Source organism: Heterocephalus glaber, unplaced genomic scaffold (assembly GCF_053883595.1).
Source record: "Heterocephalus glaber isolate CG9 unplaced genomic scaffold, H.glaber_assembly_v1.0 deba00000122, whole genome shotgun sequence".
NCBI classification, from domain to species: Eukaryota; Metazoa; Chordata; class Mammalia; order Rodentia; family Bathyergidae; genus Heterocephalus; species Heterocephalus glaber.
The window spans coordinates 830,526-857,459 of record NW_028258138.1 but is presented as its reverse complement, the minus strand read 5'-3'; the positions used below and the strand labels follow the sequence as shown (position 1 = coordinate 857,459).

The following is a 26,934-nucleotide window of genomic DNA, read 5'->3' as shown; positions in this document are numbered from 1 at the left end:
GGTTGGCTGCCTGTGTTGTGAGCCAGTGCAGTCAGCCTGCCCTGTCGCAGCTGTAGGTGGACATTCTTCTCCTCTCAGCCCCAGCCATCACTGGGCTGGGGTGCGTGGCTGTTGCAGGGGTCTCTCTCATGCAGTCTGTGTGGGATAGGCCTCAGGTCCTTTTGCCTAATGTGGGGTGCCCTGCAGAGCGGGCTGAGACACGGAGAGCATCCCGAGTCATCCCATCTGCACCTCAGCACCTCCTCTCCACACAAGATCGGGCTGAAGGCTTGAGAAGCAGCTCTGGTCAGACATCAGGCAGAGGATTGGGGTTAGGTTGTGGCTGGGCAGGCAGCCTCCATGGGTCTTCTTTGGGTTCCGACCCAGTTTAGAATCTAATCACTTATGGGATTCTGGGCTGGCAACCTGCCTTTGGTCTTCCAAACAACTGACTTACTTGTTTTTTGTTTTGGGGTTTTTGGTACCGGGGATTGAACTCGGGTCCTTGAGCTTGCGCAGCAGGCAGCGAAACCACTGAGCTAAATCCCTGGCCCCCAAACAACTGACTTATGACTACATTCTTTTAGTAAATTACTTAAGCTTGATGAAATTTGATATCTAAGGTGATAGATGGTTGTGATTTCTGTGACTCTCTGGATCCTTCTCTACCTGTGATTTCCAGTTTTAATTAGTTTTCTTAAATTGCATGCAGGACCATACACAGAGCTTCTCATGGTCCCTGTGAGCAGTGCTTGTCACAGTGCCATCTTAGAGGCCGTGTCTCCCGCCTGAGCAAGTCTTTCATCAGTTGATGTTTATAGTCTTGCCTGCATGTGAAGCCAGGATCTTGCTGGCCAATTTGTACCTAGTCTTATGTCACCTCACAGTGCAGAGGGGCACAGCAGTAATGTGAGTGGCATGCATCTTCCTTCCCACTTTTGCAGAACCAAGATTTATTTTTATTTTTATTTTTATTTTTTTTCCGTATATAAAAAATTAACCTCAACCCTCTATTTCCATACATAAAAATAACCTGAAGGGATCTATGAACCTAAATATGAAAGCCTAAAAGTATAAAACATTAAGAAGAAATTATAAGGGAAAATGTTTATGAATTTAGGGTAGGCAAGAACTATCTAGGATACAAAAAACATGATGTATAAAAGAAAAAAATTGATAAATGAGATTCCATCAAAATTTAGAACTTTAAATGACATCATTAAAATGAAAAGTAGTTCTTAAGCAGACCATATTTACAATGCATATAACCTATGACCAGCATATATAAAGAACTCTTACAGCTCATTAATAGACAACCCAATTAAAAAGTAGACATAAGAAGATGCTAAATAGCCAGTACAGCACAAGGAAAGGTGTGCAACTCTAGAATCAGAAAAATACTTATCAGTACAATAACAAGATTGAATTATACACTCATTAGGGAGATGAAGTTCAAAGTTTTCAAAGCCTTGTCATGACTTTTTCTTTTTGTTGGATTCTTCCCCTTTGCATTTAATTTGTCACACCCAATGGATTCATTCTGCTGGGCTTCCTGGAATTGTGATCCTCATTGTCTTTTCCTAGGATATTGTCTACAATTTTTTGGAGTGCTGGTTTGGTATTCATGAAGTTCCTGAGATGCTCTTTATCATGAAAGTATCTTATTTCTCCATCAATTTTGAAAGATAGTTTTGCAGGGTACATCAATCTGGGTTGGAGGCTGTTTTCCTTTAGGACTTGAAATACATCACTCCAAGCTCTTCTTGCCTTGAGGGTTTGCATTGAGAAGTCTGCTGTGATTCTGATGGGCTTTCCTTTGTATGTGATTTGTTTCTTTTCTCTCACTGCTTGTAGAATTTTGTTCTTCTGTTGGATTTCTGGAATCCTAACTATTATATGCCTATGTGTAGATTTTTTTTGATGAAGGCTAGCTGGAGTCCTATATGCCTCCCTTATCTGTATGTCAAGTTCTTTTCCCCTCCTTGGAAAGTTTTCCACCATCACTTCTGTGAAGAGTTTTTTTATGTCATCTGCACTCTCTCCTCTTTCTTCATTGACTCCAATCAGTCTTACGTTATTCTTCTTTGCATCGTCTAGCAGTTGCTGGATTGATTTCTCGTGGTCCCTTACAATTTTGAAGCAATTTTTCTTTTCCTGGTCACTAATTGCAATCTTATCTTCTGTATGTGAAATTCTTTCCTCACATTGGTTCATTCTGCTGCGTAGACTTTTGACGGAGTTTTTAATCTTCTGGAAATCTGTTTGCATCTGTTTTATGGATTCCATTTGTTTCCTGTGTTGGGATTCCATTGTGTTCCTTAGCTCCTCTATTTTTTTATCTGTATCCTCTCTAGATTTATTAATCATGTCTTGCACTATGAGAACAATCTTTGCTGTTATCTGAGTAATTATTTTTTATTTCATTTTTCCCAGATCCTCTTTTGTTGCCAGTTCGGAGAGTCCAGGTGGTTGAGTATCAGATTGTTCCATCTTGCTTCCCTGTGGGGTTGCTGTAGGTGATCTGGAAGTCTGTTTTTGAGGCTTGTTTACGTGTCTTCTCATTTCCACGGGAGGGGGTGGCTCTGGCACCCACGTGGCTCACCTTCTCTGCCCTAGGAGCTTGGGATGGCGGTGGGGGAGCTTCCTTCTGGGTGCTGGGACTGGCTCACCTTCTCTGCCCTAGGAGCGTGGAATGGTGGTGGGGGAGCTTCCTTCCAGGTGCTGGGACTGGCTCAGCTTCTTTGCCCCAGAACTAAGATTTAAACAGAGGCACTTTTCTCTTTTTCTGTTGACCTTTCTTCTCCAAAGCTCACCTGACAAATGGCCCGGTAGGGCCGGAGTGCTGATTGTCAGCTGCTTTGAGTGAACAAGTGCCTTTGTGACGAATGTGCACCGTGGCTGCTAATGGAGCATGTGACTTAGCTGTGCAGTGCATGGGTGGTGTTAGTGGAGGGCTGGCCACTGCACAGCAGCACACATCTCGGGTGCTGCATGGTGACCCTGACCTCAGTTTTGCAAAACTGCCTTAAGATGATCTCTTTCAAAATTATGCTTAAAATGTCTTTGTTTAAAGCTTATAAATGTTATTTTTCAACACGAAACTTGCTTTTAAGCAGCCCTGTTTGGAAAACTAATATGACTGTAGTAGCTGCTAATATTTATGAAGCACTTGATTTGCCTGGCTCTCCTAACTTAAGTATTCCATGTGTGGTTGCAAGCTCCATCCTCATGGTGCCCTTGGAGATAGGTATACTGTTATGCCCACTTCTCTGAGGCCTGGAGAGTGAAGTGCCTTGCTCAGGCCACCCTCTTGTGCAGGGTGAGGGTGGTGCCTGACTCATACTGGTAGGAAGGAGAAGGAGCTGCCCTGTTGATGTGACTCTGGGTTGAGACTCTCAACATGGGCCTCCAAGTGGAGCCCTGAGCTCAGTAGACCTACCTCAGAGAGCGCTGTGAGCACAGCCCACAGACCTCCCAAGGCCATAGCCTGCAGCAGGGTGGCCACTTGCACAGCAGCCCTCTGGGGTGGTGGGGGATTAGGGTCTGTGATGTGGGACTGGAGTCCTGACTGTGATCTGCACGGGAGAATTCTTAGTAGCAAATCACTGGGACAGAGACTGGGTTATTATTTCATTCATTTGGTAGAGGTATGTGGCGTGGCTGGGACATGCTGGCATTCCTCCTGAATCCCAACACCCTCTCCTGGGAGACACAAAGCATGACGTGACCAGTGCATATATCCACAGCATGTTGTGCGGTGCTGACTGCTGTGGAGGAAACAAAGGGGTGGCCATAAGGTCAGGGTGACCCTGGGTCAGGGTTGTCTGAATAGACCCTTGCAGGAGGTTTGGGGCCACATGGAGCCAGCGTGGAGCATGCATGGGGTGGAGCAGGATAGCAGGGTAGCAGTAGGTGACACCTGGAACCTCCCAGGTCACCTGAGGCCAGCTCTCAGCCTGCATGGAGGGGGCTGAGCATAAATCATGGCAGCTCGACTCCTTTCTGTGCGAGGTTGTTTTTTTTTTTCTTTTTCTTTCAAAATGGAGCTGTTATACCTGTTTCTCAGAGGACATCCAAATCCCTATTGCCTTGGGACTGGCTTTATAATTGTACAAATCTGGATCCAATTTTCACAGAACTCTCAGGGGAAGGAACTCAGATGCGTCAACAACACCCTTTGTATGCTGTGCTCTTTCCCTCAGACTTTGATGTGGTCTGAATTCCTCCTCCTGGCAGATTGGGACTTGAGTTCTGACCTGGCCTGCATTTCTGGAATAAGGCCAAGTGCGGGGTGGGCCGACCACCACCACCCCAGCTGTCTGCTTACACAGCTCAGTGGGCTCCAAGCTGGGATGGCCTAGAGCAGCTAGGCTGCAAGGCAGAGAGAGCAATGCAGTTTGAGCCATGAAGCTTCGAGCAAATGGGTTCTGGAGGGCTGCCGCGGGCAGATTCAGGAAATTCCCCAAGGCCTTAGTGAAGTAAAGGCAGGGAGCTTTTTATAGGGCAGCTGTGGCCTCTTCTGCAGGCAGGATGTGGCTGTTAGGAGTGCTGAGCTGCTGGGAACAGAACAGCTCTGCTCCTCCAGCAATGTGATTGGGTCCTGCAGTTGCCTCCTGTGGGATTCCTGGGTGGTGTGATGAGCCAAGCACAGCTCATCTGTGGTGATACTTCCCAGGGGAAGCTTGGCTTCGGAAGCACTTGGTTTTCCATTCCACGTCGCTGGGAACTTCCCCCACTTCCTTAGAATGGAATGGATGCAGGAAGCACAGGTGGGCACCAGTCTGTGTGCCCAGATCCTACTCACTATGCAAGTGAGGACACATTCTGCACTCCCCATTCGTGCAGCCCACTCCTAGCCCCATCTCAGGGCTGCTGTTTCTCACCTGCAGTGAGATCAGGGAAGGCTTTGCTGGGGAGTACTTCAAGAACTTTGCTGAACATTTTTATTTATTTTGAAGTCTTTATTCTTTCTAATAATGAATTAATTATTTCCTTTTTACTTTTTTGCATTGCTTTAAGATAAGAACTATAGAACTGGAAATACGGGAAAAAAATCCTTTTAATACTCAACTCTTCTTAGCACAGACTAGTTGTACAAAGGAGCTGATTGAGCAAGGGCCTTGGAGTGACTGTCCCTACCCTTTCCTGTCCTTTTCCACCATGGGGACCTGCCCCAACCTCCTCAGCCTGGTCACTTTACACACATTCTCTACCTTGCTATGTCTGTCTGAGAATCCATTTGGTAGGAAGAGCACTGTGTTGCTGGGGACCACACAGCCGTGTGACTGGGCTCCTTTGTATCCTGACCACAGGGCACCGCTCTGCATCCCACCCTGCCAGACTGTGCTACAGCCATTCCCCGCAGAGTTGCTTTTTGGGGATCCTGCTGTCACACTTGCTCCCCTTTCCTCAGAGTTCCCATCTAATTGGACATTAGGCTCCCTAGTGACGTGGTCACAGCTGGGGGAGAAGAGACTTTTCTGTCCCATCTTTTGTGCCGAGGGGCCAAGTAACTGACTCCTCCCTGGCTGTTCCTGCTCCTGTGCTTTGGAGCTGTCTGCTGTTGTCTTGTGCAAGCTCACCCTGCCTGTTTCCTCAAGGACCTGTTCTTGCCACCCCTGGTGCTACCTGTGTCCCATACACTGACCATTCTGCAGCACCCAAGATGACTCAAGCCACCCTTTTCAATAAAAAAGTTTCCCTCGATCCTTGATTTTTTGCCCAAATGACAGATTGAATTCACAGTGACCTGGGCTTCCTCTAAAAGAATCCACTAAAATGACAGGTGGATTTTTAAAGGTAGAGGCCACCAAAAAATTGAGAGAAAAATGACAAAACTTTGGGAATTGGAAAGCAGACAAATGGATGTAGCAGATCCGAAAAATAAAGTGAGAGGTGGCTGTGTGCATGTGTTGTACATGTGTATATGTGTATAGTGGGTCTGTGGTATGTGCATGTGAGTGGTGTGTGAGTGGTATGGTGTAAGGTGTATGTGTATGGCATGTGCATGTGCACAATACATTGTGTGTACAGATGTATGTGGTATATGCATGTGTGCATGTGCACACACATGCATTGTGCCTACAGATATATGTGGTGCATGCACATGTGCACACATGTGTGTATGTGCTGTGTGTGATATGCCTATGTGTATGTGTGTGGTGTATATGTGCATGTGTATACACACATGCAGGTCTACACATGTGTGGTACATTTGGGGGGTGTGTGTGCACACACACACATGTGTGGTTCACATGTGTCCATTATGGGTGTGTATTGAGACTGTATTGCCTCCTCCCAAGTCTTGAAAATCTACCATGTTCCTGTGAGGATAGGGGGAGGCAGTAGGGTTGGGGGTGAAAGAGGAAACTGGCAGAAAGTCTGAGAAGCAGCAGGCCTCTTAGCCCTTCTCACCCTGGAGAAGCACGAGGGCCTTGCGCTGGGGACACTTGGCAACTTGTGGGCACAGCTGGAGACTGTCTCAGGCTGGAAGGGGGGCTGAGCTCCAGTGGGTCCCTTATTCTGAGAACCTGGGGTGGATGGAGGAGGATGGGGAAGGGCTGCTAGTGTAGGTAGGTGGAGGGCACAGGAGTGGCCTACGAGCTGTCAGAGGGTATTTCTGGGGTGTGAGTGGATCAGAAGGTGTTTACCCCTGGCTGGATGCTTGGAAAAGAATTAACTCTTAAGTGCTTAGAATGCCCAAGTGAGCCAACTGTGGGGACACACATGCTGTAGCCTGAGAAGGGAACAGTACTAGGTGAGAACAGTTACACAGTCATCCTTGAGAGCGTGGGGAGATTGGGGTGCTTAGGAAGAGCACCTCATTAGAGCTCACCTTTCATTGCAGGAAGTTATAGGCGATATGAACGTTGTAAAGTCCAGAATCATGATATAGACATGGTGATCAGAGATACAGAGACAGACAGATATCCAAAGAGGATAAAGGAGCTGAGAGGAGGGTCATCTGTGGGAGAAAAGAGAGGCAGGGAGTGGGCGGAATGCTGCTCTCACAGCAAGTTTTGAAGGATTATTGGATTTTAAAAACTATGCACATTATAATTGTACAAAGTGAAAAAATGCTGTGTAGCAAATATTGTCATAAGAAATATTAAACTAGGGCCCCTCCAGCTCCCTCCCCTTGCTTCTACTCCTGCCAGGGCAGAACTCAGTCACCGTCACCATCTGCTCCTCCCCAGCGGGATGTTGTTCCCACCTGGAGCCCAGGCCTGGCCTCTGAAATGCAGAAGCCATGACTGTCGTCCTTGTGCTGCAGCTTGGGCCATGCCTGCCTTCGTATGGGCTTTCCTTCCTTCCTCCGTGTTGTAGGCTCACTCCTGCCATCCTTGCTGTCTCACAGGGTCCACGGAAGCACTCTGCTGTGGGGGATAGCACACCAGACCGTGTGCCTCAGGGATGAAATGGCGGCACACTTTGGGTTCTGCTTTTCCAATCCCAACATTCTGCAAAACGTCCTACCTGGTCTAGGTGGGGTATTTTTAGGAGGTTGCATAGTTTCCTCTGTGTGGATATGAGCATGATTTTAGTGATCATTCCCTTGGTTTACTTCCCCCACTCCCCATGTTTGTCACTCGTACTGTAGTGCTGAGGTGAGCATGCTGGTACATACATGCACATGAGCTTGCCTCCACCTCAGACATGTTTCTACATGTAGAATTCTGGAGTCAGAGGAGGGGGCATCTAAAGGGGCACAATGTGGAATTCCCAGCTTGGCCTAGGCCGCCCATGTGCCTGTGCCATAGCCCATTGGAAGCACAGGGCCCTGTGTGCATCTTTACTTCAGTGTGGAGAAGCAGACTTCACAGGCCTTCGGGTTTAGCCTCCAGCAACAAGCAGTCTTTCTGACCCGGGAGGTGTCAGCGTTCTCCCCTTATTGAAGACACTGGTTTCATGCGTGTGGCAGATGCTTTCCCCAGTCGAGTCATCTGCCTTTTCATCTGCACTGTGGCATTTTGAACAGTTCCATTCATATTTTCCTTTGTGGCACTGTCTTCTATTGAGTTTACATTTAGAAGAAATGTGGGCAATCACTTGGACTTTCTTTTGGGTGTTTTGTGTTTATCTGTGTGATCCACTTGCAATTTAATTAGATGGATACTGTTAGGTGAAGATGTAAGTTGTTTTTTCTTATAAATATTAGAAACACCATTTATTGAAATACTTCAGCTTCCTGATTTGTGCTGGTCTATTTGTGCTGTATGTGCTTCCTGTTCCCTCAAAGATCCACCTGTTCTCCTTTGGTACATCTGTTTTATTTGGTTTTTATGGCATATTTAAAATACTTGGGTTCTAATAAAGACTCCCAGTATTTTAAAAACATGTTGGCTAGTCTCGACTCCTCAATTTCTAGATGAACTTTAGTGTGCTTTTCAAGAAAAAAAAGCTAATCATATCAAGTGAGATGTGGTTCCAAGTGGATTAAACCTGTAATCTAACTTGTAGGCATCTACACCTTACTGATACCCAGTTTCTGATACAGGAAGCTGTTCTGCCTCCTATGTATCCTGTTAGCCTCTCTTGCTGTACATTTTTATCTTTTGAACTCTTTTTCCAACTTACTTGTGTTATTTGGTTATTGGAATTGAAATTTTTCCTATTGCCCATATCAACCATTTAATAGTGTATAGGAAAACTTAATTTTTATACATTTGGATATGAACATGTGTTAAAAGTTTTTAGTTGCAAGAGAGTTTTCAGCTGAATTTTGATTTCTCCCTAACTTGACTCAAGTATTTTCATTGCAAGGTGTACTTAAAGTAGCTGCTAAAAATTCTTCACTAGGTTACAGTTTCCTTCTATTGATGTTTAATGTTTTTTTAAAATTGAAAGTGAAAACTGCACTTATTAGTTGTAGCTGTATGATAGTCGTATAATTTTCTCCTTTCATCTCTTACTGTAATGAGTTCCTGTGATAAAATTCCAAATATTCATTCTAAGAATGAATCTTGTTGTCTTACTGATACTTTTTTTTACTAGTTTTCCACTTATAATGTGCTCCCAGTATTTATTGAGACTAGAGTAAGGGTTGGGGCTACAGTAAGGTCAGTGCTCAGGCTGGGGCTGGGTAGTACAGAGCACTATGACCTGACCTGTTGTGAAGTTCAGGGTTAGGGTCCATGTCAGGGTTACTGTGAGTATCAGGGTTAGGGAAGTGTGATATCACTCTGTAAAGTTCCTTCTAATTTTTTTTTTTTTGGTAGCAGAGATCGAACTCAGGTCCTTGTGCTTTCGAGGTAGGCAGGGGAACCACTGAGCTAAACTCTCGGCCCAAAGTTCTTTCCTTCTAATTTTTTTTTGTACTGGAGATCGAACTCAGGACCTTGTGCTTAGGAGGTAGGTGCGGTGCCACTGAACTAAATCCCTGGCCCTTTCCTTCTGATTTTTAAATGTGGTTTGGGGATAGCTTGTGTCTATAATATGATTTGAGGAACTTCCTGTCTTTATATTATTTAAACAACAAATTTCCCTCTACTTGGCAGAGTAGCTTTGTTGGCCTCTCTCTGATAGAAAGCCGCTGGTCCTGGAGCCCCACTTGTGGGGTCCTGTGTAATTTCCACCAGGTTATTGATCTTACACACATTTTCTGTACTCCAGTAGTATTTTTCCTTAAAAATTGCTCATTTCAGACAAGGTTTTGGCCATATGAGTAAACATGTGTGTGTTTTGCTCTTTCAGTTTTATCTTTGTCACTGGCCTCTTTGTTTCTAGTATCTGTTTCTGCTTTTGAGTCAGATTTGCAATATCTTTATTTTTAATTTTTTTTCTCCAAGAAGAGCTTTAAGTTATTTTGGATCATTCATAATTTTGTTCACAGTCTCAGAATTTCTCATTTTAATATACCCTATTGTTTTCTTCTTTTAGGTTAATGTTACTTTTCTAATGTTTTGACCCCCTCTTCTATATTTTCACTTATTTTTCCATCTAATGCTTCTTGGCCCTATATTTTCTTCTAGGACTTAGAATTGTATCCCATTGCCTTTGACATGCACTGACTCGCTGTTTTTATTGTTTTGTCTCAAACTAAGCATTCTCATGGTGATTGCTACCATCAGGCCGACCATTCTCTTGTGAAGTTGCTTCTTCTACAGCAAGTGTTGAGAGGAGGCAACCTGTGTGGCATAGGGGACCTGTGATGCTTTTGTTCTGTAAGGAGGGACGAAAGCTTGGCTGAGGCATGTGGTCATAGGGCTTGGGGACTGAAGAGGGAGACCCACTGCGAGCAAGCCACAGACCTTCAAGAGCACTTGGGGCAGGTGGCGGAAGTATCACATACAGTCATGCAGTCTGGAGCAGGTAACCTCTCTGACAGGCCCAGGTGCCCCAGGGGTTTTGGAGAGGCTCTCAGCTAGGAGCTGAGTTGAACCCCAGGGGCTGCACAAGGGAGGGTTAAGCTGCTGAACAGAGAGCTCCCCACACCTGTGGGGTTTAATAAAGGCAAGCTTGTGCTGTGAGTCCTCCTGGGCTGGCTCTGGGTGTCCTGCCCATCTCAGTGTGCAGTTTCTGTCTGTTGTCTGAGAGGAACACAGGTGCATTGTGATGGGAAGGAGAAGGAGCCGCAGTCCAAGCTATGCTGACTCACTACCAGGGCCGAGGTCTACAGTGTGCCATGGTGACTCTCCACAGCGGGAGTCTGGCCACCCCGAGCTCAGCCAGAGCTGTGTTGCCATGGAGAAAGGCAGAAGGGGTCTTTGTCCTGCCCTAGGTGTGGCTATGGGTCTGTGCAGTGTGCAGTGAGGACAGGACTGAAGTGAGGCCCCGGGGTGCCCTTGCTCAGCAAAGAGGACCAGCAAGTGCCTGGCGCTTGAAAGCTGGGTGTGGCGTCAGCAGGGTATTGTTGATGTATGAGCCAACAGACAGGCTTGTGCAGTGAGCTGCTGGCCCAGAGGGGAATGTCGGCTGTGTGGCTGGAGTGCTGAGCACGCCACACCCACCGTGCCTCTGGGATCCTTGCCAGGGACAGTCCTGGCATCATTGGACACCACTGTGTGACAGGTGGGCACTGCTTGCCTCCCCTCTGCCAGCCAAGATCCCAGAGCCTATGGGGCTCGGAGTGGGCGCGGCTTCCTGGTAGAAAGCTAGGTCTTGGTCCCAGGAGGACCAGGGCAGCCTGAGGGCGGTGGGCTCTGAGGAGAGGTGTTGCACTTCTCTCAAAGAGCAGAGCAAGGCACACATGGCTTCAGTCTCTTCGGGTCTGGCCAGCAGGGGCCACCCCTGCCACTGCAGCCTGTAGGAGCCACAGGTGTCCTGCAGTCCCGCCCCCTCCACCTCCATTGACAGGGAGCTGGGCAGGGTGCTGTGAGCAGGCACCAGTGTCTTCGTTCCTCATTCCTTTCTCCTTGCAGTTTAGTCCTTGTGGTTGAGTAGCATTCTTTCTGGCCTCCTTCCTTTTCCCTCTTGCAGGGATTTTGGAGAGTCCTGTCCTCCCAAAGGTTCAAGTGAGATTGTAGCACAAGGGGCTGATTGTTTGTCATGATGACTCACCTGCCCCTCTGCTTTGTGCTGCTAGGCTGTCTGGAGGCTCTGCATGCAGTGATAGTGACAGATCTAGAGAATGATTCTGTACCCTGGTGGCTTGGGACAGCATGTGGGATGGAGGGAAGCGACCTCTGGGATACACTGGGACAAGCAGTGGCCAGCCCTCCCCTGTGCTTTTGAGTGCACCATCCAGTGTGTGATGTAGCACATGTCTGTCACTCCAGGGTAGGCTGTGCCCCACCCTCAGCTGCAGCACTCAGAGGGCACATGGGGTTACTCTGTCCTGCCATGCTCACCACGCTTGCCCACTGAGACTGTGGATCTTGGCCACCTTGTCTTCTGATGTGAAGGGCAGCCAGTGATGTATGTCAGGAACACTGAGCTGGAATGCTGCCTTCAGTGTGCTGTGTGCTTTATTCCCAGGGTCCTGGCTCCTTGCCTACCAAGGCGCTGGCCTGTTACCCACAGCTTTGGTCACTCTCACAGAGCAAACAGACCTGCTATCTCCCAGCTGCCACTTCACAAGGCAGTGGGGAAATACCTCTCAACCCCACTACACTTAGCACCTTTTCTGCAGACCCCAACCCGGAGGGCAGCTGCTACTGGAAGCACAGAGTGAGTCCTTCTCTGCACCTTTTCATTAACTGGCAGAACATGAGCAAAAATCATGGGAAGAGAACTCTCTTGTAGGAGCCCAGCTGGGCTGTGGACTCAAGTCCTTGCCTGGAAACGGAACCATTTCCTATTTTCACTGCTGCTGGTGAGAGTCCCTGGGTCAGTGTTCCTCATTCCTCAGTGCATCATATGTCATCTCTCCAGGTTGAGAGGAGTAGAGGTGCAGGGAGAGGACAGGACAGTGTCTTCTGGATTGGCATCGGCATGGTCAGGCAGTTACAAGTCATTTTGAGCAGGTTCTACAGAGGCTGGATTGATGGAGGTTGAGGAGTCTGCAGAGTTTCAAATGCTCAGCTCTGAAGCATGGAATCCAAGCGAGGTCTTTTTGTTTTCACATGGGTGCTCTGTTCTTTCAGATGCAGTATCTCGGGATCTGAATGTTCTAGGTGTCTCTCTCTCACTTCCCCATATTGGGGATTACACCCAGGGCCTTTGCACTGAGCTATGTCCTGAGCCCTTTTATTTTTTATTATTTTTTAAAATTTTGAGACAGGGTCTTGCTAAGTCACTTGGCTGCCTAGGCTGGGCTAAAACTTGCCATTCTCCCTCAGCTTCCCCGAGTGCTGGGATTACAGGTATGTGCCACTATACCTGTCTTTGAGGTGTGTCTTTTTAAATGCTGTCTAATGGAATTTTATTTTGTCTTCCCTGACAATCTTTGTCTTTTAAAGACTGAACATTTAGTTTACTTTTATCTTCATTACCTGTAGTTTGGACTCCTTCCTACAGTCTTATTTTGGGCTTTCTACTTAGTTCAACTTTCCTATTTTTTCTCTTTTCTTCCTATCTTTTAATAGATAATTTTTTTTTGCTCATTGTTTTCACCTCACTATTATAATTGTATTTTCTCATTTTTGCATTTATCTGGGATGTGTCCTTAATTTATCAGTGTCAACAAGCATCTTCACCTATATCCCAAAGAGTGCAGGAGTCCTGCAGAAATTACCCTCTGTCTCTTGGCGTCCAGTGCTGCCCCCGTGCTGGGCTTCCCCGCTCTGCACCTTCCTGCTCTATGCTCTCACATGGGTGGGACTTCACTGTGCATGTCCTCCTGGGGCTCAGGCTGCTGCTTCTAGGTGTGCCCTGGTGAGAAATTGGAGGAGATTCTTTTTAGCTGAGATCTTTATTTTTCTTTTATCCTGTATTTTATTTGTAATGTTCAAAACACTTTACTAAGTTTTTCTAAAATTGTTTTACCCAAGATTGCTTTCCAAGGGCTGGGGATTTAGCTCAGTGGTTTCACCGCCTGCTGCGCAAGCACAAGAACCCAAGTTCGATCCCCAGTACAAAAATAAAAGATTGCTTTCCAAAATTAAAACAAATTTTAGTGAAAAAAGATTGCATGTATATCTTTGTCAAATATATGTACTGTACTATTATAGTGAAAGTGGGTGTTGTAGATAAATAGTTCAAGTATCCAGGAAATCATGCTGATAACAAAGAAAACTTTCTACTTTGTTTTGGAAATCTAATGTATTGACTTACTGCTTCTTGACAGTGGGGTCTTTCTTTCTCTGTGCTCGCTAAAGTTTGGCCTACTAATTTATCAGAATCCTCTGGTGTTTCTGTTCGCGACCACTAGGCATCATCTCAGGTTTTCAGCAATATTTAACAAATATTTCCTCTTGATACTGCCCCCAAATCTTCATGGGGTTTAAATGTAGCCAAACATCTTATGTCTTCTCACACTAACATGCAGACTCCCATGAAGATCACTAATGTTAAATATTTGCACCATACTCTAGATTCTACTCTAAGATTAGTCAGGAGGCTGACAATGTAGAAGCAGAGAAACTAACAAGAGGTCCTACTCCCAGCTAAAAGCAATAAAACAAGAATTTTTTTGGAAATAACTTTAAAATCATCTTTCAATGTGTTCTTAAAAGACTGGGCTAGGTTCTGGGTGGAAGACTATTTTCTTGGAGTATAGAGAGAGAGTTTATCCTACTGTGTTTGGTTTCTGCTGCTGTTGTGAAGCCAGCTTTCACTCTAAATGGTGTTCATTTCAAGGATTTTTAAAAAAACTGGTCACTCTTAAGACCTTCTTTGTATCTTTGGTGCTCTACACTTTAACCACTATGGGTCTAGATGTAGATTTCCTTTTTTTAATCTTATTTTAGCATCAAGTTTATTGGGGTGGAATTTATATAGTTTAATATTGACTCTAAGAGTACAGTTTTCTGAATTTTGAGGAAATGTAGATGTTAGCTGTCAGTCCCGTCGTGGTCTAGAACACTTTTTATTTTGACAACCACCATCTATTGTAGCTTTGGTTTTGCCTCTCTCAGGTCACGAGTGGAACTCTATAGCCTGTAGCTTCTAAAATCTGTTTTTTTCACTTGGTTACCATGCTTTGGACATGTAACATACTACAGTGTGTGTATCCATTCCCCAGTTGATGGAAACTTGCAGATTTGTGTTCAGAGATTATGAACAAACCGCATGCAGCCTTTCCTGGACGAGTTCCACTGTGGCCCTGTGTTGCCATTTCCACAGGTGAGTGTCTGGGCCTGGGGCTTTCTGGGTCTGTGGCGAGTGTGAGTTGCCTGCTGTTCTCCAGAGCATGCGCCTGTTTGCATGCCACGCATGCCTGAGGGTTCCTGCTGCTGGTGCGGTGGTCAGCAGATCCAGACGTGCTCAATTTAAAACATCATGGTATCTCACTGTAGTTTTCATTTGCATTTCTGATGACATTTGATATCATGCTGAACAGTTTTTCCTGTGCTTGTTTGCCATCCATGTGTACTCTGGTGAAGTGTCAAGTATTTTGCTCATTAAAATTTTTGTACTTACTTGTTTTCGAGTTGTAAGAGCTTCTTATAAACTCCGTATTTATTTATTTTGTTTGTATTAAGATACAGCCCACATATCATAAAATTCACCATTTTAAATATAAAATTTGGTGGCTTGTGAAGTTATCACCAATGTCTAACTCCAGAACTTTTTCATCAACCCTAAAAACCCCCATCCAGTATTCATTAGCAGTCACTCCTCATTCTTTCTTCCTTCTAGTCCCTGGCAACACTAATTACTTCCTCTCTCAATTTGCCTATCTGAGATATTTCATATTAATGGAATCATACATCACATATATTTCTGTGCCTGGTCTCTTCCACTCAGCATAATTCCAAAGTTCATCCATGTTGTAGCATATATCAGTACTACATTTTATGGCTGACTGATATTCCATTGTGTGGATATACCTACTGTAGTGATGGACATTTAGATTGTTTCCATTATTTGACTATTATGAATACTGCTTTTATGAATATTCCTGGACAAGTTTTTTTATATGAATATATGTTTTAATTTATCTGGCATTCATACCTAGGAGTGAAATTGTGATGTTGTATCATAACGGTATGTTTAACTTTTTGAGGCAGTGCCAAACTGTCTTCCAAAAATGCTATGTCATTTGACAGTGTTTAAGTGTTCAATTTCTCCACATCCATGCCAATACTTCTTATCTTCTGGGTTTTATTATCATTTTGTTCTTACCTTATAACCATTCTTATAGGTAGGAAGTAGTAGTAATATTTTTCTAATCACTACTGGTATCAAACATGTACTTGTTGCCCATTTGTATATCTTTTTTGGAGAAATGTCTATTCACATTTCTTTATTTTTTAATTGAGCTATTTGCCTTTTTATTGTTGAGTTGTAAGGGTTCATCATACATTCTAGATACCAACCTTTATCAAAAATAAGATTGATGTAAATTTTGTTTCATTCAATGAGTTATCTTTTCACTTTCTTGGTATCATTTGACATTAAAAGCTTTTAATTTTGGTAAAGTCCAGTTTATCTAGTTTTCTTCCATTGCATGTGCTGTGGGCCATATCTAAGAAGCTGTTGCCTAATCCCAGATCATGAAGATTTATACCTATGTTTTCTTCTATTATAGTGTTGGCTCTTACATTTAGATTATTCACCCGTTTTTCATTAGCTTTTGTACATGGTGTGAAGCAGGGGTCCAGAGTTTCTCACATAAGGATATCCATTTGTTGTAACACTTTTTGTTGAAAAGAGTTCCTTTCCTATTGAGTGGTATTACCATCCCAGTAAAAAATTAGGTAACTCTAGTTGTGTGGGTTTATTTCTGGATGTTCACTTCCAGTCAATTGGCTTATTTTTGTATTTTCTGCATCTGGAGACTTACAGTAGGCTTTAGAATTGGCAAGTGTGAGGCCTATAGATTTGTTACTCTCTTTCAAATTTGTTTTGGCTATTCTAGTTTGTTTGCAATTGCATCTGAATGTTAAGGCCAGCTTGTCCTTTCCATAACTAAGGGCAGATTTGACAATGACTGCCTTGATTATAGATGAATTTGGGCAGCAGTTACATGTTGGCAATACAAAATCTTTCAGTGCAAGAACATGGAAGAACTGGACACTTCTTTAGCTTTTTTAGTAGTCCTTTTATGATGTTTTATAGTTTTCACAGTACAAGTCTTGCATTTTTGTTAAACTTATTCCTATGTATTTTGTTCTTTTCCATGTTATTGTGAATATAATTGTTTTCTTAATTTCATTTTGGATTTTTCTTGTTAGTATATATAAATACAATTGACCTTTGCATATTGACCTTGTATCTTGCAACTTGATTAAACTTACTGGTTTTATTTTTTTTAACAGATTTCAGTCTGTATGCTCTTTTATTTCTTTCACTTCCTTTATAGTGCTTAGGATGTCCAGTATGATGTTGATTAGCGATGATGAGACTGGCCTTATTTTTGGTTTTAGAGGAAAATCATTACTTTTTATCTTAAGTATGATCATAGCTATAGGTATTTCATAGATGTCTTTTATAAGTTTAAGGAATTTGCTGAGCATTTTCATTATGAGTGCTTGTTGAATTTTTTTTTTTTTTTTGGCAGAACTGGGATCGAACTCAGGACCTTGTGCTTGCAAGGCAGGTGCGGTGCCACTGAGCTAAATCCTTGGCCCAGATTTAAACATTTTTAACCTATAAAATGGTAAATTATGTTGATTTTTGGTTGTTGAATTAACGTTGCTGAGTTAAATCCTACTTAGTTATATGCTACAGAAAAGGGATTTTGCTGAGGATTTTTGCATTTATATTCATGAGGGATTTTGACCCATAGTTTTCTTTTCTTGAAATGGCCTTATGCACTTCTGCTGTTCTAAATAAGTCAAGGTAGTTTTGACTTCATGAAGTGAGTTGCAAGTGTTTCCTCCTTTCCTGGTCTCAGGAAGAATGTGTAGAATTGTTTTGTTTTCCTTTTTAGAATTTTCCATCACAGCCCCTTGGGCCTGCAGTTTTCCTTGTTGGAGTTTAAAAATATATTCAGCTTCATTAATGGTAGAGCCAAGATTTGGTTTCATGTAATCCTTATCAAACAACCTCTATTAATATTTCATGTCTGTCAGATATTATTTTACCCCTCTATAGAAGTATCAGTTGTTGGGCCTGGGATTTAGCTCAGTGGTGCCGCCACCTGCCTAGTAAGCACAAGGTTCTGAGTTCAATCCCCGGTACCAAAAAACCCCCAAAAACAAAGTATCAGTTGTTATGTCAGACATTCCTACTGTGCTGGGAGAAGTGTCAGAGGATTTGTGGACATATCTTAAACCGCCTCACTCTTGTCAAGGAATTTTCATATTTTTTCATGGTGAGTGAGAGGAAGGGGCCATGTAGTTTATGGATAAAGCAGCCACAAACCTTTAAAGGACATTCATGAGCTTTGGCTTTTGTCTTGTAACTTTTGTGATTATTTTCATTGGTTCTTCTTTTATGATACATGTTTTTCCAGGTGATATAAGAAGACAGTATGTGTCTCACTTCTTTAGCACTTACATGCTCATTATTGATCTAACACACACCTCTTAGAAGTTTCCACACTTGGTGCCCTTGGAGCAGCTGCAGGGGGCTCTCTGGGGCCCCTCTACGAGCTTAGCTCAGAGGACACTACTGCAGTGGCCTGTCTGGCAAGCAGGTCATCCTACAGGGCTGCTGTGACTCGGGCTCAGCTGCCCACAGCACACAGCAGGGGCCTGTCCACGGTGCAGGGTATCCTGCAGGACTGCTCCCACAATAGCCTATCTTGGAGCAGTGCTGCAGTGCTGAGCTTTTGTGGCTCCCTGTGAGTGCTATGACACAGCCCTGTTTGTTAGAGTACACATGGGATGACTTTCTTTCTCAGTATGCATTTAGTCCTGTCTGTGCTCTGACCATAGGCCTGGCACTGGGAGGTACTGGGTGAAGTAGCACCACAGCTCTTGGCCAGGGGAGCATGGACCCTGGTGGAGAGAGTGGGCTCTGTGACCACTGATCTGCACTTGTACCATGGTGTGATGCTTGTGGAAGTGCCGTGAGAGAGGGCATGCTTCTGCATGGGTTTTATTATTTTTCCTTTTGTTTTTGTTGCCTTTTCATTTTTTCCCTCTAAACTCTCTCTGCATAGAGGAATATCGAAAGACAAATAGAAGGCAAAATTACCTGAAAAATTTGTGTTCAATGCCTGTGAATGAGGAGGAGGAGAAGAGAGTGCACCCAGACAGGAGCCCTGACAAGGAGGCAAGGGGATAGGGGTGGCACCCCTTTCCGGGGCCTCCAGCATCTGGATGTGGCCAGCTGTGGCAGCCAACACGGGCACACAGGGCAGGTGCGTTGGGCACAGCCGTGGCTTCAGCAGGGCACTCCCTTCTCCACTTGGCTCATCTTGGTTGGTTCTGAACTGAAGAACAATAGTTTTATTGTTGGGAGTGTAAAAATGCTGTGGCTCTTAAGCCCTCTTAAGGCCTCTTAAGCCCTTAAGCTTAATGCCCTTTTCCCATTGAGACTGTTGCTTTTGTGATCAGTTTCAAGAACACCACACTTGTTCCACCTCAGACTAAACTGGCTGTCCACAGATCACCTGCCCTGTGTGGGTGCTGGCTGCTCTGACCTGGCTCCACAGTCTCCGTTAACCTCATCTGCCTGGCACAAAGCCCTCTCAGAAACCCAGCTGGGGAGTCATCCAGGAGGGGCAGGTAGATGTGGTTGGGAGTGCACAGGGACCACAGCCAGCCAATTCCAGGCCGTTTTCATGCTTTTAATTTAAACAAAATTGTGGGATGTAAAAAATAGCTTTAGAATGTTAGTTTTCCGTTTGCCACATTCTGGCAAGGGAGAGTGGTGTCATCGTTCTGTATTTGCTAAGTGATAATTACAAGTGTGGAGACAGATGTGGCTTCCTGTGAGCTGGGGGCCCTGCCAGAGAAGCTTTGCTCCTGGAGGAGGAGGTGTGGCAGCTCTGCCCAACACGTGGGAGGGAAAGAGGCCCCAGAGGCTTGGAGCCAGGAGGGAGAGTTGGTCCTCCAGGCCCAGGATGGGCCACAGAATGGCAGGCACTGGGTCCACAGAGAGAGGGAGCAGGTCCCCAAGATGGCACACAGCACTGAGTCCAGGAGCAGCGGACATGGACTTGTAGGATGGCATGGGGCCAAGGCAGAGTGCAGTGCACAGCTGCTGACTGGAGATGAGGCCCTCTGGGGGAGGTGAGGGCTGTGGGACATTTTCTGGGTGGATGGAGATGCAAGGCAGAAGCCTTATGGAGGGCATGTCTGGCCAACATGGTGATATGCAAGGGTTGCTGGGGTGCCCCTGCAGGACCCAGGAAGTCCTTCCAGGAACATCACCTGCATCCCATCCCCACACTGGGAGAGCCTTCAGTGAGCTACAAAGGTGAGGTGGGCAGTTTTTGTCAAAAAAATTCTAGTCCTAACATAAAGTTGTTAGAAACAGCAGCTTACAAATAGGAGAATAACACAAATAAAGAAAAGGTACTCAGACGAAAGCACGTCAGCAGCTGCCTTGAACACCATGCCTGTGCCTGTGCCGTGGGACCCCTGCAGTGCTTCTGGAGCTGCATGAGGCTCTGTCTGTCCTGCGGGGCTCCTCAGGCATACATATCCCAGGGCTGCCAAGATGCTTGTCACATGGGGGCTTCCCTCCGGGTGTGGGGCTTCCATGGCAATGGCTCCTCCACCGAAGAAGCAGGCATGTTTGCCAAGCAGAGAACGTGGAAGAAACTATTTTTCCTAAGTGGGCGGTTCTCTCCCTTCATGTTCCAGGGAAGGAAAGGAGAGGGGAGGGGAGGGGAGGGGAGAGGGAGCGGGATCAGCTCATGTTCATCCGAGACCATGTGTCCTGGTGGGTACTCTTGGGAATGTCCTAGAACAGGAGTAGGAGCAGGTGGTGACACTGGTGTGAAGGACTTCAGTGGAGGCCATCATGCCTTTTGAGTTTGGAAATCGCATGACTCCTCTAACATATTGATCCCATATTTCCATCTCCTTGCAGCTGATTTGGGAATCCATCCGTCTCCAGCCCCATAGGCCCTGGTGAGGTTCTGACAGTAACAGTAGCAATGAGGAGCTGTTCTCTCCTCTGGGGGCATTTGCTGAGGGGTGGACTACTGCAGTTCACATGAATGATTTGTTCCTAGGACTCATTGTGGAATGGACTTTCTCTTCCTTTTCAGTACCACATGCTCTGGACTAAATTGTGTCCCTTAGATTCACATGTTGGACCCTGACCCCCAATGAGACTATACTTGGAGCCAGGAGTTGGACTTAAATGAGGTCATATGGTGGCCCTGGTCCAGCAGGACTGTGGCTTATTCTTAAGAAGAGGAAGAGGACTGGAGCTTTCTCTCTCTGTATGAGGACCAGGGAGGAGGCCATCTGCAAACCAGAAATTGGCCCTTCACCTGAGTCTGGCTCTGCTGACAGCAGATCTCAGCACCCAGACCTGTCAGAAATAAATGTGTGTCTTTTAGCTGCCCATCAGATACTTTGTCATGGGAGCAGATGGAAACACTCCTCAGGAATATAACGGCTGCAGTTTGGGGAGGGCAGCTTGAACTTGCTGGTGGGTGCAGGCCCCTGCAGGGATACACAGATGTCATCCACTTACTTATTGGCCACTGACAGGCTAAGTGTAACTGACCAATTTCTTCAAAATGAAGATGTATGGCTGCCAGGGCTGTATCTAACCCAAGAAAATCTCCTTCCTCCTTTTGGGTTCCATGGCTAATTAACTTGTAGGTTATTTAGAACTGGCTCTTTTTTATATTTTAAACCAAATGGGAAGGCCAACACGTACTTAACCCCAACAGCAGCAAAAACAAAAGCATCTTTACTATGTGTCAGGCCCTGATTAGAAAATTGTGTGTACTTATTACATCTACCTGTCTAGCTGCCCCCCCCCCCCCATCTTCCTCTGCCAACACACTCCTAAAGCTTTTGGTTCTTCCAGAAATTCTATGAGGTGGTCATTTTTATATTGAGGTATCATTCCCATGACGTAACATTTGCCATTTTAAAGTGAACACTTCAGAGGCATTGAGTACATCAGTGCAGTGCAGCCTTCATGTCTATCTGGTTCCAAAATATTTTCCTCAAGGGAAAACTGCAGCCCCAGAAGCAGTTGCTCCCTGCACCCCTCCACAAGACACCTGACAGACCTCAGTCAATCTGCCTTCTGTCTCTGGCTTTGCCTATTCTGGATGTTTCATTTAAACACAATACATGGCCTTTGTGGCTGGATTCTTTCACTGAGCATATTTTTAAGGTTCATCCACACTGTATCATATCTCAGAACTTCATTCCTCTTTATGGCTGAATGATATTCCATTGTAGAGATACTTCACATTTTTTTAAATCCATTTTTCTGTTGATGGACATTTGTTTTTTCCTATCGTTTGGCTGTTGTGAATAGTGCTGCTATGAAAATTCTTGTATGAGTTTTTGTTTGGACAACTCTTTACAGTTCTGTAGGAGTGAAATTGCTGGGCCATATGGTGATTTTCTGTTTAAATTACAGAGGAACCTCCAGACTGCTCTCTGTAGCAGTTATACCACTTGGTCTTCGCATAGTGAAAACTGGCACCCCATTTTAATAATGTTCTGGGGCATGGGAAGTAGAGGCTCGCTCAGGACAGGAGCCATTTGGGACAGAGACAGCTATATGTGGCCGGCTGGGAGGCCTGCAGCCCCTACTCCTGCCCTGGTGTGCAGCTGGTCCAGCACTAGTGGTGGCTGGGTGGGAGGGGGCTGCACAGGGACTTTGCAGGAGAGGCAGATGGAGGGCAGTCCCAAAGAGGGACTGAGCAGCATGAGCAGGCCCATGGATTTGAGTGGAGTCGAAATGAGCTCCAGTGGGTTTTGATTTTTGTGTGATTGATATGGGTGCCTGTGGTTTTAGGGTCAATGTGACAGTGTGGTCTCCTCCATCCCAGGGTGTGCCAGCCTCTGACTTGTGCTACTTATGCCCCCCGCTGCTGGTAGACACCCACCATGGAATTGCCTTCTACCCTTGTTGGGGCTGATCCTGGGCCATGGATGTGTTGTGCCTGACAGGCCAGGCCTGCTGTCAGTGGTGTGTGACCAGCCATTGCTGCTGGCCCTATGTGGTCCCTGCAAGCCACCCTCACGTTCAAAGCAAATACACTTGGATGAGAGGAGGATTTCTGCCCCATGAAGCTCTCACTTCTGGAATATCGTGTTCTAGTTGATGCTGCCTTTACTCACAGTATGTCGCCAAGGGCTTTGCGGCTCCACAGTGAAAGTCATTAGCAGAGCTTTTGCTGCTTAGTATCAGACAGGCAAAGCAGATACAGGGAGGGGACTTGTTCACATTTTTCTGCCACGTTTTTGGGGGATGGTTTCCTGGAAATTCAGCTTGATTTAGTACAAGGTAGCAACCCCACTCATAGAAGTTGGGGAGATTTAAACTTGTTTAGCAAGAGAAAGTTTGGAGACTGCTCAGGACACTCCTGTACAGTGGGCCTACCACAGGAGAAGCTGGCTGCTCAGATCCTGGTGGCTCATCCCATCACGTGTCCTGTGACTCCAGCTCAGGGCAGGTCAGGATTATTGCGAGTGGAGCCCGTGGGGTGAAGAGCTGGGCAGGGGCTATGCTGTCCCTGCCGTGGGAGGGAGCTGGGTGTGCCCTTATCTGCCTGGCCATCCTGTTCGGGGATCTTGGGACAGCAGGACACAGGTGTGCTGACAATAGTCTACCCTGGGAGGTGAGCTTGTGGGCACACAGAGATGATGCCCTGCTTCTCTGCCAGGTCAGCACTCAAGGCTTTGAGTGATGTCAGTGCAAGCTCTGTGCCATGCCAGTGTGGCTGTCTTTGTCTTCTTGCATTTGTTCCTCCCCTGCTCCTTGCCTTTGGTTGTTCACTCAGCCTCTGCAAGGCACATGCAGTAGCCGGCCCACATAGTACCCCTGGGTTAGTTTTCCCACCAGGATTCCTGCCTTAGTTCTGTGACCGGAGGTGAGCAGAAGTGTGTGGCTGCAGTGGGAGGATGTGATAGGACCTGTTCCTCGGGAGTAGAGGAGTTCAGGTGATTGCATGTCCAGCGTATATGGTGTTCCTCCAGTGGGACGGGGGATGTGGAGATGTTACTCCCTTGCAGCTGGCCCCTGTGTCTGTGAAGGGAAAGGGACTGTGATTTCTGTCACGTGGGCGCCTCCTTGTGGTGCTTTGTTCAGTTTAGATCTTAGAACCATTAACCAGAGAAGCTGGTTCAGGCGCTGAGCACCTTACCTTGTTCTAGGTTGGGACACATGTTGCCAGTCCGCCCCGCCTGGTGTGCAAGTCTCTGGGGCCTCACGTCCTGCATTTCTTCTTTGGCAACTCACCTCCAGCCCACAGCAGGCTCACTAGAAACAGTGTGTCATATTCAAGGAGAGAGAGTGGGCTGCTGGTCCCACAAGTGATGTAAATGTGGCACTTTGTGTCTTAGGGAAAGCTCCTCACAGAATAATGCCTCTGACTTCCAGCCAATGCAGTCGGTATCTCTCTTGCTGGAAAACACTTGATCATTTAGTCTTTAGGAAGCACAAGAAGAATGAGAGCTTTCCCATAACTCAGCAGACCTGGCTCCCACGTGTCCTCTGGGTGCACTCTGTGTGCTGGGAGGGCATGACTCAGCAGGACCCAGTGAGTGCAGAGGGGCCACAAAGCCCACGTGCCAGTGGATTTTTCTGCAAGAAGAGGACAGTCTTCTTACTAGATGACAGTAGGCAAAGATTAAGAGTCAGAAAGTGAAGAAAAGAAATGAAGTTAATGATTTTGTTAATTGCTTCATTTTGTGGTTACATGGTGGGGTTTTTTGCTGTTGTTGTTGTTTTGTTTTATTTTTCCCCAGCTCATCTGGTTTTGACTGCGTGAGGCTGTTCTAAATCCTGTTCTGATTTTCTTTCTTAGTGTCTGTATCCCTTCTTTGTAGGCTGCCAGCTTGCAGCTTTTAATTTGTTTCATTGAAGTTCTATTTTCTGGTCTATCAAAGTACATCTCAGGTTGTTGACTAAAACCACTTTGTACATATTTCTGATATGTTCTCCTGCCTCCTGCTGCATTTTTGTGGTTTTCTGTATGTGGCAGGATATTTTTCAGGCATCTATGTTTCTTTTGGTTTGTTTCTCCGTGAAGAAGTCAGTCTTCATGTTACCTGTGTCTCAATGTATGTGGATATTTTGGATCAGCACCTTCATTTTTTTGCTAGGGTCCTCTCTGCTGATCCTTTGACTTCAAGCTGGATAAGTGTCCAGTTGGGCTATGTTTCATACATAACAAGAGGCCAGCAAGGGCTGGGGATTTAGCTCAGTGGTTCTGCCACCTGCCTCGCAAGCACAAGGTCCCGAGTTCGATGCCTGGTACCAAAAAAAAAAAAAAAAAAAAGAGAAATGCAGCAAGAGGCCAGCAGCCAGGCAGGGATGTTGTAAGGAGCCTGTGTGGACTCTGGCTCTGTTGTGTACCCTGTTTGGTTGGTACCAGTGTTCTCTACCAATCTGTGTGCCACCCAGCATATCCCTCGCCCACTGGACACCTCACAGTACACACCTTTCAGGTAGTGCTGCATCCAAACCTCATGTCACGGCTTACAGTGGACCCAGTGACTTGTTCTGCTTTCTTCAGCCATTTTGGTGGAAATCTGGGAAAGTCGGAGAGTAAACTGCACTTGTTCAGTCCACAGTTCGCTGTACTGGGACATTGCCACTTCCCTCACTTAGGCTGGAGGAGTTTGTTCCCCTTCTGTCAGCCAGGGGTCTGCTGTCTGTCCACAGAAGGTTGTTCTTTACAATACAGCTGCTCTTGTTACCTTTTTTTCCCCGTTAAGTTTATTGATACATTCTCTATCTAAAATACAGTTACATTCATCATTGGGATCTTGTTCCTTTACATGAGTATCTTGGTTCTTATTTTTTCCCCATTTCCCTGCCCTCCCTTCACCCCCTCCACCCTTCCCTATTTGCAAAGACTTTGTTTCCATTTTTTTCCTTTTCTCATATTTTTTCTTTTCCCTTCTTTCCTTTCCCCTACCCCTCCCACTTCCCGTGCTCCTTTAGACCTTTTCTTCCTATTATACAATATCAATTATACATTTTTAAAATTCCAATATCAAAATTTAGAGGATATTACCACAGATTTTACAGAATTTAAAAGGATATAGAAAGCATATTACAAAAATCCTTTTTGAAATTGTGTACCTTGGAAGACAAATTAATGAAACTGACTCTGGAAGAAATATAAAATTTGAATAGTACCTATTAAAGAAAGTATATTCCTAGCTTGAAAACCTACCCATATGACAACAACAGGCTCATATACATTTTAAATGATGAATTATATCAAACATTTAAAGCAGAGGAAAGAAGGAACACTTTTCTCCTCATTTTAGGAAATCAACACTGTACTAATACTAAAACTGGATAAAGATAATAGAAGAAAACAGTATGAACATAGATAAAAATTTGTTTAACAAAACAAACTATTAGAAGTCATATCTGGCAGTATGTAGAAAGTGGTTTTATTATAGGGATTGCAGTGTTGGTTCAGCATTGGAAGATGCACCCCCATAAGTCATCATTTTAACAGAGGAAAGGAAAAAGCCATATGATCCTGCCAGTAGTTGCAGGAAAAGGATTGGATTAAATTCTATAGCTGTTCATGGTAAAAGCTATCAGGAGACTAGAAGTAGAACAGAACCTTCTCAAGGGATAAGACATGTACTCCATACTTCGGTAAAAACACCTTATATGAATGGAAAAATTACAATGCTTTCTCCCTGAGGTGGGGAACAAGGACAGATGTGCCTACTCTTCATCTGTCCATTAAACTTTGAAACATAGGCCCAAACCAAAAATAGTCTGGCAATAAAAAGAAACAATTAGGATAGTATTGGCAAGGTAGAAGTAAAATCTTTATATGTAGATGAAATGATCATCTACAGAAAAAATACTAAGAAATCTCTAGGAGCCCCTAGAACTTGTATTTGAATTTAGCAGGATTAGAAAACACATGGTATATATAAAAATTCAGGCCTGGGGTATACTTGTTATAAATGAAGAACTGGATATTGAAACTTAAAAGTTATGTAGGAGTATGAAGGACCTAGAAAAGTAAAAGGAAAAAAAAACAGTGTTGGAAGACATTTATTACCTTTTTTTTTTTTTTTTTGGTACTGGAGATTGAATTGAGGTTCTTGCGTTTGTGAGGCAGGCAGCAGAACCACTGAGCTAAATCCCTGACCCTTATTACCTAATTTTAAGACTTCCTCTAAAGCTACGTTAATCAAGGCTGTGTTGGCGTAAGGAAAGACATAAAGATCCTTGGAATAAAACAGAAAATCTGGAAATAGAATCACACATATATGGTCCACTGAGTTTTGAAAAATTATTTAACATTAACATTTTATAGAACATAAACTCAACTCAAGAGCAGAGGAAAAGGTAGTGTTTTCAGCAAATGGTACTAGAACACCTGTTATC

General features: G+C 45.0%; 1 protein-coding gene across 41 annotated transcripts in view; it reads left to right on the top strand.

Moving 5' to 3' along the window:
* Pcbp3 (poly(rC) binding protein 3) overlaps positions 1-26,934 on the top strand; it is a 237,857-nt gene that overhangs the window by 58,759 nt on the left and 152,164 nt on the right. For 15 of the 41 annotated variants that reach the window (XR_015451135.1, XM_087210701.1, XM_087210726.1 and 12 more), the window contains one exon: positions 14,543-14,643. The exons of the other annotated variants lie outside the window; for them this stretch is intronic. Coding sequence is in view for 14 of the 15 variants with exons in the window: in XM_087210701.1 (XP_087066827.1) it covers positions 14,543-14,643 (101 nt within the window). In the remaining variant the exon portion in view is untranslated. The remainder of the gene's footprint in view (positions 1-14,542; positions 14,644-26,934) is intronic. 41 annotated transcript variants of the gene reach the window in all.